At 49.9% G+C, this 17,910-nt stretch overlaps 1 protein-coding gene across 1 annotated transcript in view; it reads right to left on the bottom strand.

Annotated features, from left to right (window-relative positions):
* The window catches only part of PLXNB1 (plexin B1), a 469,341-nt gene that overhangs the window by 28,866 nt on the left and 422,565 nt on the right, over positions 1 to 17,910 (bottom strand). The window contains exons 27-28 of the mRNA XM_085624251.1: positions 13,538 to 13,604; positions 11,448 to 11,594 (exon numbers count right to left, since the gene is read on the bottom strand). Of these exons, the coding sequence (XP_085480377.1) occupies positions 11,448 to 11,594; positions 13,538 to 13,604 (214 nt within the window). The remainder of the gene's footprint in view (positions 1 to 11,447; positions 11,595 to 13,537; positions 13,605 to 17,910) is intronic.

The raw sequence follows: 17,910 nt of genomic DNA, 5'->3' as shown, positions 1-17,910 counted from the left end.
GGGTGCACCACAGTAACCATAGCTACAGCTAGCAGGGAGCAGAGATGGGGGATGCACCACAGTAACCGTAGCTACAGCTAGCAGGAAGCGGAGATAGGGGTGCACCACAGTAACCATAGCTACAGCTAGCAGGGAGCGGAGATGGGGGGTGCACCACAGTAACCATATGTGAGAAAGTGGCTCTGTATATACTGTTCCTTAAAAGGTACAGGGTGTATAGAGTCCACAGTCCCCCAGGGTTTGACAGAGGTTAAAGTTAGATATAACCTTACTCTCTAAAGTGGTAGCTTGGTCGAGCAGTAAGGCAGTATCAGAGGACAGTGTAAAGCATTTGTTGTACACACTCAGTCAGCAAATGATCTCACACACTCAATAACTGAACTCTAGGCCAATGGTTTATATATTAAAAATATATGCTTGTTTTATTTTAGAACCAACACTTGGATTTAAAATATACTTTCTCAGCATGAGATGTTTCTTATAAATAGTATTGCTATATGCAATAAACTTTTGTAAACAGTTACAAGTGGTTGCAGTAGGCAACTCTATTTTTAAACAACAATGCATTGAGCTCAATGGTAAATTCAAGTTATTTGCAACAGATTACTTTTTAGATTACTTTTGGAATTCCAGGACTGGATCCTAGATTCAGTCCTGGGTCAGTACTCAGAATCAAGTGATGAAAGTCGACTTAATTACTGTGATGATTTTTAAACAATATTTAGCTATTTTAAAAGTTGACACTTAGAAAACATTTCAAAGAAAACAGTCAATGATTCCCTATGGAAGAAAATTCAGGTTACAGGTACAGTATGTTCTCATTACTTTTGTAATCCAGTACTGGGTGCCTAGACTCAGTACTGGGACCTTTATCCAAAACAGGTAAGTAATTACGTTTTCGGATATTATACGATTTTTGAAGAATATTTAAAGATTGCAGAAATCGACACTTAGAAGAAATTTCACAGAAAAACAGTCAATGGTTTCCTACGGAAGAAAATGGAGTTATGGGTAAGTACAGTTGTAAGTATTTTTCAGAGTCAGGGCTGGGCACCAAGATCCAGCACTGGGAGCTCACCTAAGAGCAGGTGAGTAATTTCGTTTCCGTTACTCGGCTGATTTTTGGTGAATATTTTAAGATTTGAAAAGTCCACACTTAGAAGAAATTTCAGGAAAAAGCCAGTCAATGTTACCCTATGAGAAAAATAGAGTTTGCGGTTTAAGGGTAAGTACTCGACTGGTAGAGTTGAGGTTCTGGGCAAAGACTCAGGGGTCCCCCAGGGTCAGGTAGGTACAGTTGGTTCACCCTCAGCGGCTCTAGGGCAGCCGGGTGCAGAGAGAGTTAGGCCCAATGTTATTCTATGAGGGATAGGGGGGCCTTGGTTGGTGGCTGCTGACTGGCAAGCCACGCGGCTGTGGGAGCTGGGCTCCTGGTCACTTACTCAGGGCAAGTGGGGAAGTAGGTAGGTGTAGAGTTTTCACTGCCAGGGCCACTCGGGCGGCTGGGTGCAGAGTGCTTTTGAGCCTTCGGGCGCTCAATCGATTTCAATGGGAAATCTCCGGTTTAGAAAAAGACTGCAAGCTCGGGTACGAGGACTCTTCAGGTGCCACCACCACTTCGAGAGTTAAGTTGGGTAGTTGGAGGATAGGTAGGTACCCCGGGATTGGACACAGGGGGCCGTGGGGCACCGCGTGCAGGGGTGCCTTTTGGTGTCGGGAAATCTTACCCTCTGTTGATCGTGGTTGGGGGGGCACCTTGTTCTGAGGCTGCAGGCTTCTTCAGGAGTGTCGAGGGAGGTCCTTGGGTGCAGGACTCGGGGTCACAGTCGCCGTGGGGTCGTCCTCAGGGTCTTTGTTCACTCCGGCACTGGCCAGGCTTGGCTGGTGCACAGTGTGCTGGGTTCGCGGTTCCGGGCTGCTGCCAGGGATTAGAGATAGGTTTTGAGTAGAGCCTCTACTCATGGGAGTCCCAGGGGCTTCGAGCCAAAAGGTAGCCAGGTCCTCCGGGGTTGGTGAGGTTGCTGGCCACAAGAGATGTCGGGTTGGAGCAGGAGCAGGTTCCAGGGTCGACAGGACGGTAGGGCTGGGGCCAAAGCAGTTCGTGTCTTCCTCTTTTCAGCAGCTGCAGGGCAGGTCTTCTTTCTTCTTGCTCTTCGTAGTTTTGAATCTGGAATCTGGGGAAGGAAGGTTCAGGGTGCCCCTAAATACTAGATTTAGGGGCGTTACAGGTAGGTGAAGGGCAGGGACCAATGGGTCCCTGTCCTGGGGTGGGTATACCCCCTATCCTGCCTCTCTCCTGTGAGAGGGGGGCAGTAGCCTAGTCCTGATAGGGTAGGGTAGGGCTCCCCCTCTTCAAGATGGCGAGAGCCCGGAGATGTGCTTCACCTCGCCTCCCCCACCTGAGGGGTGGGGTTGGCAGGCTGGCACATCCCCTGTCCTTATTTGGGGTTTCCGGCCAAAGCTTCCCGCCAGAGTGGGGGGTTGCAGGGGCCTGGGGAAGCTCACAGAGGCGGCATGCCTTTGAAGCTTCCCTTTGCCCATCCTGGGGGGAGGAGATTTAGCACCTCGCCCAGGATGTGCATTGTTGCAGGCCCAGGAGAGCAGGGGCTCTCCTACCCAGGGGTCCAGCAACATGTCTGCTGGGTGGCAGCCTAGGCAGCCTCAGAGCAGACGTAGATTTGTAGGTTAGGTTTAAGGGGGCACCTCTAAGATGCCCTCTGGGGTGCTGGGTACATTAAATCCCACACTGGCATCAGTGTGGGTTTAATGTGCCGAGAAGTTTGATACCAAACTTCAGTCTTCAGTGTTGCCAATATGGTGCTGTGGAGCTCGTGTTTGACGAGCTCTCAGCACCATGTATTCTTAAATGGCAGCACTGCACTTACAGTTCTCAGGAATGGACCTGGGCACTGTAGGGGCACAGGGCTCCTGCTCCTGTGCCCACACCATTGGCATAAGGCACCCAGCTAGAGGGGTGACTCATGTATGCCATGGCAGTGTAGGTGATGGGCATGGCACACAGGGATGTGTGCCATGTCGACTTTGTTTTTGTCTTGCACCCAAACACTCAGCCTGCAAGGGCAGTGTGTTTGTGTTGGGGTACAGGGCCTCTAAGGGTGGCACAAGGAGTGCTGCAGCTCTTAGAGGCCTTCCCTGGTCACAAGGCCCTGGGTACCTAGGGTACCATTTACCAGGGGCTGACATGTGGCCAGGGTTTGCCAATTTGGGTTTGGTTTGTTTTAGGGAAGGAACATAGGCCCTGGGCACCTGATTGGCAGGAGTCCAGGGCACACTCAGTCAAAGTACATTCAGCAATTCAGCAAAAAGTGGGGGCATACCATGCAAGAAAGATGGCACTTTCTCACACCATAGCTACAGCTAGCAGGGAGCGGAGATGGGGGGTGCACCACAGTAACCATAGCTACAGCTAGCAGGGTGTCGGAGATGGGGGTGCACCACAGTAACCGTAGCTACAGCTAGCAGGGAGCGGAGATGGGGGGTGCACCACAGTAGCCATTGCTATACTAGCAGGGAGCGGAGATGGGGGGTGCACCACAGTAACCGTAGCTGCAGGGAGCGGAGATGGGAGGGTGCACCACAGTAACGAATAGTTTCTTACCTGTCGGTGTAGTTTTGCAGCTTGAAGATCTTTCTGGATTCACTATGCTGTGCATTATTCCGCGATCTTGTGGTTGGGTCCGGATTCGTAGTCTTTTCTTTGTTTTTTTTTTTTTTTTCTCGTAGCCCAGGTGGGCGTCGACGTCCACCATTTGGTGCACCTCCCGTGACGTCGTCGTGCTTCCTGCGGAAGTCCCACCTTTGGGGCACCATCTTCGGGTTCTTTTTTCCCTTCCTTTTTTTTTTTTTTTTTTTAACCCTAGGCGATTGATTAATCCTTCTTGTCCCTTTATCTGTATGTTTTCATTTCTTTGATCTTTTCCATTTTACCCCCTCTTCCTCCAGCCTCATCTTCCTGGCGGAGGTGGGTGGGTTCGCTAGTGAATCCAGAAAGATCTTCAAGCTGCAAAACTACACCGACAGGTAAGAAACTATTCGTTTTGCAGCGTGAATCTTTCTGGATTCACTATGCTGTGCATAGACTTTGTAGCGGTTTTCCTAATTTTGTGGCGGCTGGGTGGTAGATGAGCGTTGGTCGTTGAAAATGTGCTGAAGCACCTTCTGTCCAACCTGTGCTTCCTTGTTCATCTGAATGTCCACGCAGTAGTGTTTCGTGAACGTGTGCACAGATGCCCAAGTTGCCGCGAGGCATATGTCCTGGATGGGCGTGTTCGCCAGGAAGGCCACGGTGGCCCCTTTCTTCCTTGTGGAGTGAGCCTGCGGCCCCTCCGCTAGCTCCTGTCCAGCCTGTTTGTGGCAGAATTGAATAGTGAGGGAAATCCACCTTGCGATGGTGCCCTTAGTCACTGGCCTACCCATGAAGCTAGTAGCAAAGGACACAAACAGCTGTTTCGACTTCCTGAGTTCCTTGGTTCTCTCAATGTAGTGCATCACCGCTCTTCTGGCATCGAGGGTGTGCAGTGCCTTTTCTGCGTTTGTAGTCGGGTTTTGGAAGAAACTTGGTATCTGGATAGTCTGATTCATGTGGAACGCCGACACTACCTTGGGCATGAAGTGTGGGTCCGTTCTCAGGACTATTCTATCCTTGTGAATCTGAATGTAGGGTTCCTGCAGCGTTAGTGCTTGAAGCTCGCTCACCCTGCGTAGTGAGGTTATGGCCACCAGAAAGGCTGTTTTCATAGTCAACATCTGCAGTGTGGCCTTGTGAATGGGTTCAAACGGTGCCTTCATGAGCTCCGTCAGGACCACATTCAGATTCCATGCCGGCGGCGGCAACCTTTTCGGGGGGGCCATCCTTTTGGCTCCCTCCATGAATCTCCTCACCACCTGCGAGCTGAAGAAACTTCCACCTTTTTCACCTCTGGTGTAGGCCACGATGGCCGCTAGGTGTACCCTTAGTGAGCTCGAGCAGAGGTTACTCTTTAGAAGGTGTGTGAGGTACCTCAGTACTGTTGAGTCTCTTGTCATTCTGTTTTGCAGGCCCTTTTTCCGGCACCACACAGTGAACCTCTTCCATTTTGCGCTGTAGCATTTTCGTGTAGTTGGTTTCCTCGCCTCCCGTAGCACTCGCATCGTGCTCGGCGGCAATCTTAGGTGTGCGAACTCTAGGTCTTCAGGAGCCATGCCGCCAGGTTGAGGGTCTCTGGGTCTGGGTGCAGGACCTCTCCGTTTTGCATTGAGAGCAGGTCCTTCCTCCTCTCGAACCTGTATGGGTCGCCTTGTGCCATTTCTTGAATTTGTGAGAACCATGTCTGCCTCGCCCACTGCGGAGCCACCAGGATCAGAGTCATGTTGCTGGTTCTGCACTTGTCGAGCACTCTGTGCAACAGGGGTATCGGTGGAAAGGCGTAGGCAAATGTCCTCGACCAGCTTATCCATAGGGCATTTCCCTTGGATTGCTGATCTGGTTGCCTGGACGCGAAGCTTTGGCATTTTGCATTGTGGCGTGTTGCAAATAGGTCTATTGTGGGAGTCCCCCATCTCCGGAAGAGTTTCTCCGTTTCCTGGCCATTGAGCTCCCACTCGTGTGATGCTGAGGTCTGCCTGCTTAGCCAGTCTGCCTCCACATTGTCCTTCCCCGGTAGGTGAATTGCCAGTAGATCTATCCCGAGAGGTATGGCCCATCTCCAAATCTCCTGAGCTAGCGATGAGGGCGGGAACGACTGTGTCCCCCCTTGTTTGTTGATGTAGAACATCGCCGTGGTGTTGTCCGTTTGGACCAACACCCTCTTGTTGAACAGGTGTCTCTGGAATGCCTTCAGGGCTAGCAGGATTGTTTTCAACTCGAGGTAGTTGATATGGCGGACCGCATCTGCTGGGGCTCATAGACCCCTCACTCTGAGGTTGTCCATGTGCGCTCCCCATCCCTTCTGCGATGCGTCCGTGGTAATGGTCACTGTTGGGATTGGTGGTGTCAGGCTTCTCCCTTTTGTTATGTTGTCTCTGTTCCACCAAGTTATCTCCTCCTGCACTGCGTGCGTAACAACCACTAGATCCTCCCAACTTCCGTTTGCTTGTGACCATTGTTGTTGTAGCCATTCCTGGAATGGTCTCATGTGCAGGCGTACATTCGGCACCAGCTGGATACAGGACGCCATCATCCCCATCATCTTGCTCACAGCCCTCACTGTCAGAGCTCGCCCCTTCTGGTAGAGCTTCGCCTCCTTCAGTAGAGCCTCTGTCCTCCTGTCGCTGGGCACTACTGTACTGTTGCGGGAGTTGATCTTTGCCCCCAGGAAAATCTTCACCTGCTCCGGTTCCATCGATGATTTTCCCCAGTGGATCGAGAATCCCAGATTCGTGAGGGTGTCTGTTACGCGTTTTGCGTGCCTCTCGCACTTTCCTCGTGAGTTTGCCTTGACCAGCCAGTCGTCCAAGTAGGGGTAGACATGTATTCCCTGCCTTCGTAGGTGCGCCGCTACCACCGACAGGCATTTTGTAAAGACCCTTGGTGCTGATTTTAATCCGAAGGCCAGGGTCGTGAACTGGTAGTGTTCTTGTTCGATGTTGAATCTTAGAAGGCCCTTGTGCCTTCTGTTTATTGGGATGTGAAGGTAGGCATCCTTGAGGTCCACTGTGACCATGAAGTCCCCTTCTCTTATCTGTGGCAGAACCTCCTGCAGTGAAGTCATTTTGAACCTTTGCGTTCTGATGAACTTGTTTAGGTAACGGAGGTCTAGTATGGGTCTGAGGTCTCCGTCTACCTTCGGAACCACGAAGTAGTTTGAGTAGACTCCCTTGTTGCGTTCTCTGAACGGCACTGTCTCTATGGCTCCCTTTTGCAGGAGTTTCTGCGTTTCTTCTCTGAGTATTGCCAGTTCTTGGGCCGATCTCAGTCTTCCCTTTGGGTTCCTGTTTGGGGGTTTTTTCTCCAAATCTACGCAGTATCTGTACTGCACAACGTTCCGTATCCACTTGTCTGTGGTTATACGCCGCCACTCCTGAAGGTAGAACCTCAGCCTTCCGCCTACTGGTGTCGTATGCTCGTAGGCTCTTGAATCTTCTCTTCCCCCTGATGACACTTTTTTGCGCCTCACCCTTGGGGTCCTGACGAGGGTAGGCGTCCTCTTGCGTGCTGAGTCACTTCGTCGAGGGCTGTTCGCCCCCTCTCCTCCTTTGGCCACGTCCGTTCCCTCTCCCGCGAAAGGACTGGCCCCGAGGTTGATATTGCCAGTTTTGCTTCTGCTGACCTTGTCCGTGACCTTCACCCTGCTGACTTTGTTGGAACGCCTGGTGCGACGTCCCCTGCTGGCTTCCTCCCCTACCGTAGGGTCTCCTCGAGGGATTTCCTCGCCTCATTCCCCTCAGCTGTAGGGCCCCCATGGACCTCGCCGTCTCGTTTTCTTTTTTCAGCTGGGTGAGCTTGTCGTCCACTGTTGCTCCGAACAGTGTCTCTCCGTTGAAGGGGGTGCCAAGGATGTTGTTCTGCACTTCCGGTTTGAATCCCGAGATTCTTAGCCATGCATGCCTCCTCTCTGTGACCCCTATGGCCATGAGTCTTGCTGAAGTCTCTGCCCCATCCAACGCCGTCTTTATACAGGAGTTGGCGATGTTCTTGCCTTCGTCTATCAGGTGAGAGGCTCTCTGGCGGTATTCTTCGGGGAGGTGCTTTACTAGCTCCCCCATCTCATCCCAGTGCTGGTATTGGTGTCTATTGAGGAGTGCATTTGAATTCGCCATGCGCCAGTGCATTGCGGCGTTCCTCTCGACCTTTCTTCCTGTGAGGTCAATCCTCCTGCTCTCCTTATCCGGAGGTGGGCCCGAAGTTGCTGGTACGTTGGCCCTTCTCCTGGCCGTGGAGGCTATGATGGAGTCCGCGGTCACGCTACCCTTGATGTAAGGGGGGTCCAGGGAGGAGTGCTTATATTTCTTCTCTGTCCTGGGCGTGATCGACCGGCAGGTCGCAGGTTCCTTGAAGGCTTCTCTCCCCTGATTCATCACGCTTTGTAGCATGGGGAGGAACTGGCTCCTTGTCTGGATGGGGAGCAGTGTCTCGACGAGAAAATCGGCTTTCGGTTTTTCCTCGTCGAGTTTGACGCCGAAGGCCATTGCTGCGCTCCTGACCACCATATTGTAGACCCCGATGTCGTCGGGTGGCGAAGGCCTCGAAGGGTACGTGTCCACGGGCTCCTCCGGGTTTTCGGTGTCGAGATCGTGCCATTCGACGTCGTTGCTGGTAGATGCCGCCGATTCGTAGAACGACCGTTGGTCTTCTTCCTCGGCTTCTCCCTCATAATAGGGCTCTTCTTCCTCTTCGAGATCCCTTGTCAGCCCTTCGGCGTCGAACTCGTCTTCGACCTCACCGACGTCCGCCGATGAAACCGTTGGAATCTTGAATTCCTTCATCCTGGCGTCGAACTCCTTCTTCCTTTGAAGGATGTTCTCCATTTCGGCCTCGAGCCTCCTTTTCTTTTTCTCCATCTCGGAGATGCTTTCGGCGTCGACCGCGGGTCTTTTCGATGAAACTTGCGTCGACGTCGAACGTTCTTTCTGCGTCGATCGGCCCGTTTCATGGGATGCTTTCGACGACCCTTGCTTTTCGGCGTCTTTCGGCACCATGGAGTCCTTTTCTAAGGATCCGCTCGGCCTCTTGTCCGTGGTTCCCCCTTTGGACGTCGAAGTTTTCGGCGCCGGGGCTCCCTTCGTGGACTTTGACTCAGATTTTCTCGAGTCACCCTCGTGTTGTCGAGGTACTTTCTGTTTTGCGCTCGACGATTCTCTTACCTCGTCTTCTTTTTTCTTGTCGGTCTCTACGACCGTGAAGTTTTCGGCTGTCTCGGCGACGTTGTCCTCGTCGTCCGTGGAGAGGCCCAGATCGTAGAGCGTCGGGGGCTTCCCCTTGCCATCCATGTTGGCGTTGGCTCTTCTCTGCCGCTCTCTCACCCTGAGTGTCTTCGGCGCGAAGGCTGAGCAGGCGTTGCAGTCGATACTCTGGTGATCGACCGGTAGGCAGAGGTTGCAGACCGGATGCTGGTCTTTCTGCGCGAACTTGTGGTGGCAGTTTGGGCAGAACTTGAATGGCGTCTTGTCCATTGCGCTCAGGGTCTGAGCGTGCATTCTCCAAGGCCGTCGATGAAAAGGGGCGCTGGTCCTCCTTTCTTCGCGCTCCTGATGAAATCTCTTCCTTTCCTGATATCTTCTAGTGATTCTATCGACGAAACTCGCTTTTCTTCCTTCTTCCTTCGAGTGTAATTCTGGAGCTTCCCGATGACGATCCAGACCCAACGGCGAAAAAAAGAATCTGAAGATGGCGCCCCAAAGGTGGGACTTCCGCAGGAAGCACGACGACGTCACGGGAGGTGCACCAAATGGTGGACGTCGACGCCCACCTGGGCTACGAGAAAAAAAAAAAAAAAGAAAAGACTACGAATCCGGACCCAACCACAAGATCGCGGAATAATGCACAGCATAGTGAATCCAGAAAGATTCACGCTGCAAAACCATAGCTACAGCTAGCAGCGAGTGGAGATTGGGGGTGCACCACAGTAACCATAGCTACAGCTAGCAGGGAGCGGAGATGGGGGGGTGCACCACAGTAACCATAGCTACAGCTAGCAGCGAGTGGAGATTGGGGGTGCACCACAGTAACCATAGCTACAGCTAGCAGGGAGCGGAGATGGGGGGTGCACCACAGTAACCGTAGCTGCAGCTAGCAAGGTGCTTAGATGGGGGTGCACCACAGAATGAGATGGGAAGCTATACGTTTTTCATTATAGAGAGAAAGACGTGCGCGTGAGCACTTTGGAAATGTTAACGATGTGATCACGTTTGTGTGAATTAGTTGCCGGCAGCAAGCGAGGCTCCACAGCTTTCTTATTCCTGAAGGACTTATTATACATGTCACGGTAAGCGAAGGAAAACAGCATTTCGCTAGGTATTCTAATGCATTTTTGTCTTAACAAAGGAAAAAGTGTTAGTCTAACGGAGGTGGGTTATTTAGAAGACAGGCGGAGACTCACAGGATTCGGGAGGTTTTGAGAGGGCTACATAGCGGATGGCTCGGTGTTTCTTTTTAATAGGAGTGGGTTGAGTACGTGGGTTTATGTACTGAGCACGAATCACGGGCATAAATGATTATTTTAAATACATGAAGTGTATCACAGTGGTTGATTTGTAATGACTATGTTGACGTTTATTAATCTGTGTATTTTAGATGCCCCTGACGAAGGGATTCGTCCCGAAATGCATTGGGTAATTCAATAAAACACGTGACATTTGGAAACGATCTTGCCTCCTGTGTGTGGGTGATTCATCTCTGATTGAACTTAAATGAGTAAAATGAATTGAAGATAACGGAAAGAAAATGGCAGAAAAAAGCAATGGATTAATTAAAGAGTATATAAAGACTAAGGATAACATGATTTAATTGATTGGACTCATTGAAATGGAATGGCTGTGCTGCCGGTAATGGATCTGTAACAGGGTCCACTAGTTGTGTTCATTTTGCAGGCGCATTTGGACGGAGCGCTTATCAGGCATGCACGCCTACACTGTACAATATGTCAAGTTTTAGATTAAATTCTCAGGATACATTATTGGTGTGCATCCCGCTACTTATGTTTGCGGTGCACCACAGTAACCACAGCTACAGCTAGCAGGGTGCTTAGATGGGGATGTACCACAGTAACCATAGCTACAGCTAGCAGGGTGCATAGATGGGGATGTACCACAGTACGGCTATCTACAGTTAGTGGCGCGGAGATGGGGGTGTACCACAGTAACAATAGCTACAGCTAGCAGGGCGTGTAGATGGGGGTGCACCCCAGTACCATATATAGAAACCCTCAGCAGCACTTAGGGCTGACCTACAGGGATCAGGGCATTGGGATTTGCACCGTCCAACACATGATCTGAAATAAAAGCCCATGCGCCGTTAGATCCATGATTGGGGAAGGAGGAAGCCGGAAGCCGGAGGATGAAGCAGGACACATGGGTTTGTGTGTAAGGGCTTGCCGAGCATTTTTTGTGGTATGTTCACTGCACCTTGAACAAGCACACAGGACATACAGACACTGCACCCAACCCATGGATGAACAGTCTTAATCTGGGCATAGCACGGATTGATCAGGTTTCACTTTGTTAAATCAAACGCATCACAGCACCCTGAGCTGTGGGCAACAGGCGACAACGGTCGTATACAGAAACACCAGCTGATGTTACAAAACATGGGTAGTTACTACAAATAGGGCAGGGTTCATGACAGTTAACTGCCCGGCGGTGGGCCAGAGATGGTGTTTGCTGTCAGACGTCCAAACTGCAGTATATTAACTTCACACAGCATCCTCTCTCCTCTCAAAAGCTGCCCACACCATGAGAGGCAGACGAGAAGTACCTATGAACCCAGGATAGCCGTAGCAATGCAAACTCACCAGTGTCTTGTACTCCACGTCGTCACGGAGGAGGCGGTTGTCGTTCAGAGTGTATTTGGCTTTTCCAGTAACGCCGTCCACTGGCCCTTTGTCCACCTGGTGCTTAATTCCACGAAAGAGCATGTAAAGAGGCTCTCCCGCAGAGTCCTGGCAAACAGAAATCACATGATTAAAAGTGCTTTTTCTCACACTATAGAGCAGTATATACTTGGTTTACTTGGTAAGGGAGACTGAAGGGCATTCGGGGATGTGCAGAGGGACAACCACTTCCATCAAAGATCTGGTGTATTCAAATACACTTCAGGCTCCCAAGGTGAAGTACTTAGCAGGTGATTTTATTTGTACCATCACGCTGTACAAAAATCACTAAAAGAATACATACTTCTGCCAGCGGACGTTCCCTTGGGTGACTCAAAACTCACTAATTAATTTCCGGTGTGTGGAAAAGGAACGCAAGGCTGCTGCCTTTCACGTCGGTGCTATAATGTTTAGATCGAGACACCTATTTAAAGAGCACGCATCAATCTGTCAATCAAATTGGATTTGTATAGCGCTGCTTTTCACCCATGAGGATATCCAGGCACTGTGGATGGAGAGACAGACCATCGACCATGACACATTGGGGGGCTTCTTTAGTGAATCTCTGCCCAAAACACACAAGAAAACTGTACTTATAACATATGAGTTCTGTCAGAAACATGATGTAGCTCAGTTGTAAACCAGTCTTTCGATGCTGCGTCGTCTTCTACACAAGAGCAGTGGGAGAAGGGGGAGCTTAGCTCTGATGTTACCAGCCAATGCCCACAGAGTTCTTCTATTGCTTCCTGGTGTTCAGCCATAAAAGAGAGAAAGGACAACTCCTGGCATGTGCATCACGTGTCTCTGTGAAGACATGGGGAACTAGGACACTGTGAAAGTTTCTGTGGGAAATAAATCATTCTTAGCTTACTTATAACCAGCTTTAATACTTGACGGCTGCAACAATGGATACAAATACGATGGCGTGAGAAGCAATGCAAGGCCAGGAGAGGAGACAGGGGCTGGTTTAAGAGGGCTTTGGCTAGTAGACACAGACATTGCATGGGCTAACACAAACAAGACCAGGAGAACGATTTGTGTAATGTGCCTGACAGTGAGAATGTCTTCTCCCAAATTAAGAGAAAACAGAGCATTGCTGTGATGTCACCGCCCGCACCTAAGTACTTGGGACCTAATTAAATCTGCCTGCTCTGTCCTGAGATGGGCACACCATCAGTTTTTGGATGGCAGCGCAGCTGCTGGGATCGCCATCAGAAATGGTACTCCGAATGCCTGACAGTCTAGGGGCGTCAGAGTAAGGACATCAGACCACTCACTCTTTTTACAGCAGAGCCCTTGCCTGTTTTCAGGAAAAACCTGCCAGTGATGGACAGAAAAAAATAATAACTCCCACAACCAGGGAGAAACCTTCCATGGTGTGAGGTGAATAGTTTTTTGCAAACAAACTCCTGTTTAAGGCTTTGTTTCTGAAAAACAAGAACGTTTGGTGAACAGCTGCCTAATCAACTGCTGCAGTACCCCAAACTTGTTGTGCCTTCAGAGGTACCACCGTGACAGCGATTCCTCCAAAAACACATACATCACTGCTGGGCCAGCGGTGATCTTCAAATATGGCGGTCACCGGTCTATTAGGGTGGTGGGGGTAATGGCCTCTGCCACCCTGACAGTGGCATAACGAAAGCTCAGGGGGACCCCCTGCAAGGTACATGGAGGGGCCCCCACTCCGGATTTAATCTGGAGCTCTAAGGCCTTAGTACTGGGCTGAGGGGGCCCCCTGCAGCTCGGGGCCTTCCCGCACCACAGGGGATGCGGGGGCCTGTGTTACGCCCCTGCACCCTGACAGACAGAGTACAGACTACCATACTTTAACTCAAACCCTTGGTAAATTGATTACTTGTAAAGTGACAAAATGGCCGATACAGATATTTTTCAGCAGGCCGGTGCCCTTAAGTTGCTGTTGTGTCTTGGACAGAATTCATCATTCTTTAGACTCTCCGAGTGTAAGGAGGACTGTACTCGGGAATTAAGCGGAAGTGACCGTGTCTCCTCACCCTTACGAAGGTGTACAGACAAATGGACATCCAGTTGGTGAGCAGCTTCTCCACGACTGTTTCAGTCCTGAAAAAAAGAGAGACAGGCCACATTCAGAGCCTACTTAAGGGAATTCAGAAGAACAGAACTGGATCACCAGTTTATATCAAATGCATTGACTCAATTACAAGATGTTTGTAAGATAACGTATAGTTTCTTACCGGTTGGTGTAGTTTTGCAGCTTGAAGAATTTCTGGATTCACTATGCTGTGCATTATTCCTCCATCTAGTGGTTGGGTTCGAAATTGTAGTCTTTTTTTCTTTTTTTTTTTCGTGGCCCAGGTGGGCGTCGACATACCACCATTTGGTGTCCTTCGTGATGTGGACGTGCTTCCTCCGGAAGCTCCCACCTTTGGCCGCCATCTTCGGATTCTTTGTTCTTGTCTTGTGTTATTCTTGTTTTGCCTCTTGCCTTTTAAAGTCTTTTCATCTTTTAATCCCTTTCCTCCTGTCTCATCTTTCTGGTGGAGGTGGGTGGGTTCGCTAGTGAATCCAGAAAGTCTTCCAGCTGCAAAACTACACCGACAGGTAAGAAACTATACGTTTTGCAGTGTGAATCTTTCTGGATTCACTATGCTGTGCATAGACTTTGTAGCGGTTTCTCCTTATTGTGGTGGTTGGGTGGAAGATGAGCTCTGGTTACTGAATATGTGTTGTAAGACCTTCTGTCCCACTTGCGCTTCTTTGTTCATCTGGATATCTACAATACTTCCATGTTGAGTGAGCATGAGCTGCTCCTTGTAACGGTTGCCTTGCTTGTTTGTGGCAGAGTTGTATGGTTTGTGCAATCCACCATGCAATGGTATTTTTGGTAACTGGCCGTCCCAAAAACCTGCTGGCAAAGGAGACAAAGAGTTGCTTTGTCTTTCTGCACTCCTTTGTCCTTTCTATATAGTGCATCACAGCTCTCCTGGCATCCAGTGTGTGGAGCCCCCTTTCTGTGCTAGTGGTTGGTTTTTGGAAAAAACTAGGTATTTGGATTGTTTGGTTGATGTGGAACCGTGACACCACCTTCGGCATGAAGTGTGGGTCCGTTCTCATGACAATCCAATCACTGTGTATCTGCAGGTAGGGCTCTTGAAGTGTTAGCGCCTGCAACTCACTTACTCTTCGTAGTGATGTGATAGCCACTAAGAAAGCCGTCTTTAGCGTGAGCATGCGCAGAGTAGCCTTGTGAATCGGTTCAAATGGTGCCTTCATCAGTTGAGTTAGCACTACGTTGAGGTTCCATGCCGGGCTGGCATTCTGTTTGGAGGAGCGATTCTCTTTGCTCCTTCTAGGTGAAGAAACTTTTTCCTGTTTCTCCTCTTGTGTAAGCCACTATCACCGCTAAGTGCACCCTTAGGGATGTGTAGCTTAGTTTCCTTTGCAGTAGATGTGTTAAGTATTTTAGTACTGTTGACTCCTTTGTAATTTTCCTTTGCAGTTTCTCCCTAATGCACCATTCGGAGAAACATTTCCATTTTGCTACGTAGCATGTCCTTGTGGTAGGTCTTCTCGCTTCTCTGAGCACTGCCATTGTGCTCGCCGGTAGTTTGAGGTGTGCAAACTCTAGGTCCTCAGGAGCCCTGCTGCTAGGCTGAGGCTCTCTGTCTCTGGGTGTGGCACCTCTCCGTTCTGCATCGTTAGCAGGTCCCTTCTTCTTGGGAACCTGTGCGCTGGTTCTTGTGCCATTTCCACTATCTGTGAGAACCAGGACTGCCTGGCCCTCTGAGGTGCTATCAGTATTAGTGTCATGCTTCTGATTCTGCATTTGCTGAGTACCCTGTGTATCAGTGGTATCGGGGGAAAAGCGTATGCAAATGTCTTTGACCAACTTATCCATAGCGCATTCCCTGGTGACCGATCGTCTGGCTGTCTGGATGCAAAGTGTTGGCATTTTGCATTCTGATGTGTTGCAAATAGGTCTATTTGCGATGTACCCTACTTCCAGAGTACTCTCTGTATTTCCTGTTGGTTGATCTCCCATGCGTGGGATGCTGACGTCTGCCTGCTGAGTCTGTCTGCTTCCACATTGTCCTTCCCTGGGAGATGTATTGCTAGTAGGTCTATTCTCAGTGGGATGGCCCATGTCCATATTTCCTGTGCTAGCCCTGATAGTGCAACTGATTGCGTTCCTCCTTGTTTGTTGATGTAGAACATGTTTGTGGTGTTGTCTGTTTGGATTAACACCCTGTTTCCATACAGCTCCTTCTGAAAGGCTTTTAAGGCAAGGAACACAGTCTTTAGTTCCAGGCAGTTGATGTGTCTGACCGCATCCTGCTGCGACCATAGCCCCCCCTCACCTTGAGTTTGTTCATGTGTGCGCCCCACCCCAGCTGGGAGGCGTCCATTGTGATGGTCACTGTTGGAGTTCATTGCGTGAATGGTTTCCCCTGTGATATGTTTTCTTTGTTCCACCACGCTGTTTCTTGATGCACTGCGTGTGTGACAACCACTAGATCTTCTCAACTCCCCGTTGCATGTGACCATTGCTGCTGTATCCATTCCTGGAATGGTCTCATGTGTACTCGAATATTTTGCACCAGGTGAATGCATGACGCCATCATTCCCATCAGCTTGCTCACTGTCCTCACTGTGAGAACTTGCCTCTGGCGGTAATGAAGTGTTTCCTTCAGTATTGCCAATGTTCTCTTCCAGCTGTTGAAAACACTTTGGCCTGTATGGTATTGATCTCCGCCCCTAAGAATATCTTGATTTGCTCCGGCTCCATTGACAATTTTTCCCAATGGATTGAGAAACCCAGTTGTGTCAGTGCTAGTATGACTTGCTGGATGTGTCAGTTGCATTGACTGTACAAACTTGCCTTTACGAGCCAGTCATTGAGGTAGGTGTATACGTGTATTCCTTGCCTTCGTAGGTGCGCTGCGACAGCTGCTAGGCATTTTGTATACACCCCTGGTGCGTATTTGAGTCCGAATTCCAATACTGTGAAGTGGTAGTGACTTTGGTTGATCACAAACCTTAACAGATGTTTGTGTTTGATGGGAATGTGTAAGTACGCGTCATTTAAATCTATACTTGCCATGTAATCTCCTCATTGTATTTGTGGTAATACTTCTTGTAGGGAAGTCATTTTGAATCTTTGAGTTTTTATGAATTTGTTTAAGAACCTCAGATCTAGGATAGGTCTTAGTGTTTCATTCACCTTTGGCACAAGGAAGTAAGTTGAGTAGACCCCTTCGTTCCTCTGGTTGTCCGGCACTATCTCTATCGCCCCCTTGCTGAGCAGTTCTTGCGCCTCTAGTCGCAAGAGCGAGAGTTCCTTTGCTGAGTGTGCCTTGCTTCTTGGTTTTCTGTTTGGAGGTTGTTTTTCTAGCTCTGTGCAGTATCCGTATTGTATGATGTTTAGTATCCATTTGTCTGTTGTGATCTTACTCCACTTCTGGATGAAATTTCTTGTCCTGCCCCCTACTGGTGTTGTGTGTTCGAGGGAACGTCCGTTTGTTGCTTTTTCTTATGTTTTTGTGCCCCCCCCCCCCCCACTGTGGTTTTGCTAGGGTGGGGGTTGGCTTCAAGTGGCGAAGTCACTTGGAGGAAGGTTGATGGCCTCCTCTTCGTGTCTGTCCTTGTGTGTTTCCGCGCCCTCGAAAGGACTGTCCCCGGGGCTGGTACTGCCAGTTCTGCTGCTGCTGTCCCTGCTGCTGCTGGCGTTGGTTGTTCCCTTGATAGCCATGTTGGAACGTTTGGTGCGATGTGGTAGGCACATTGCCCCCCCTACCACCTGGCCTTCTTGCTGGTGTACCCCTTCTCATCCCTCTGAACTGCAGCGCTCCCATGGACATTGCTGTCTCATTGTCCTTCTTTAGCTGTGTTAACTTGTCATCAACTGGTGCGCCAAACAGTTGCTCTCCGTTAAAAGGCGTGTTCAGGATGTTGCTTTGCACCTCTGGCTTGAATCCAGAAATTCTGAGCTATGCGTGTCTTCTCTGGGTCCCTCCTATCATCATTAGTCTGCTGGACGTCTCTGCAGCATCCAAGGCCAATTTTAAGCATGTGTTCGCCATGCTTTTGCCCTCTTCTACCAGGCGAGTCGCTCTTTGTTGGTACTGGTCTGGTAGATGCTTTAGGAGTTGCCCCACTTCCTCCCAGTGCTGGTATGCGTGCCTGTTGATCAGGGCGTTGGAGTTTGCGATGTGCCAATGGATTGCCGCATTTCGCTCCACCTTCCTCCCTTTGAGGTCCATCCTTCTACTCTCTTTGTCCGGAGGTGGTCCGGCATTAGTGGGCACATTGGCCCTCTTCCTAGCCTTAGCTGCAATGTTGGAGTCGGCTGGTACTGACCCTTGGTTGTATGCAGGGTCCTTAGATGAATGTTTATACTTCTTCTCTG

Source organism: Triturus cristatus, chromosome 9, assembly GCF_964204655.1.
Source record: "Triturus cristatus chromosome 9, aTriCri1.1, whole genome shotgun sequence".
NCBI classification, from domain to species: Eukaryota; Metazoa; Chordata; class Amphibia; order Caudata; family Salamandridae; genus Triturus; species Triturus cristatus.
Note: the sequence above shows the minus strand (reverse complement) of the source record. Positions and strands in the feature narration are given on the sequence as shown.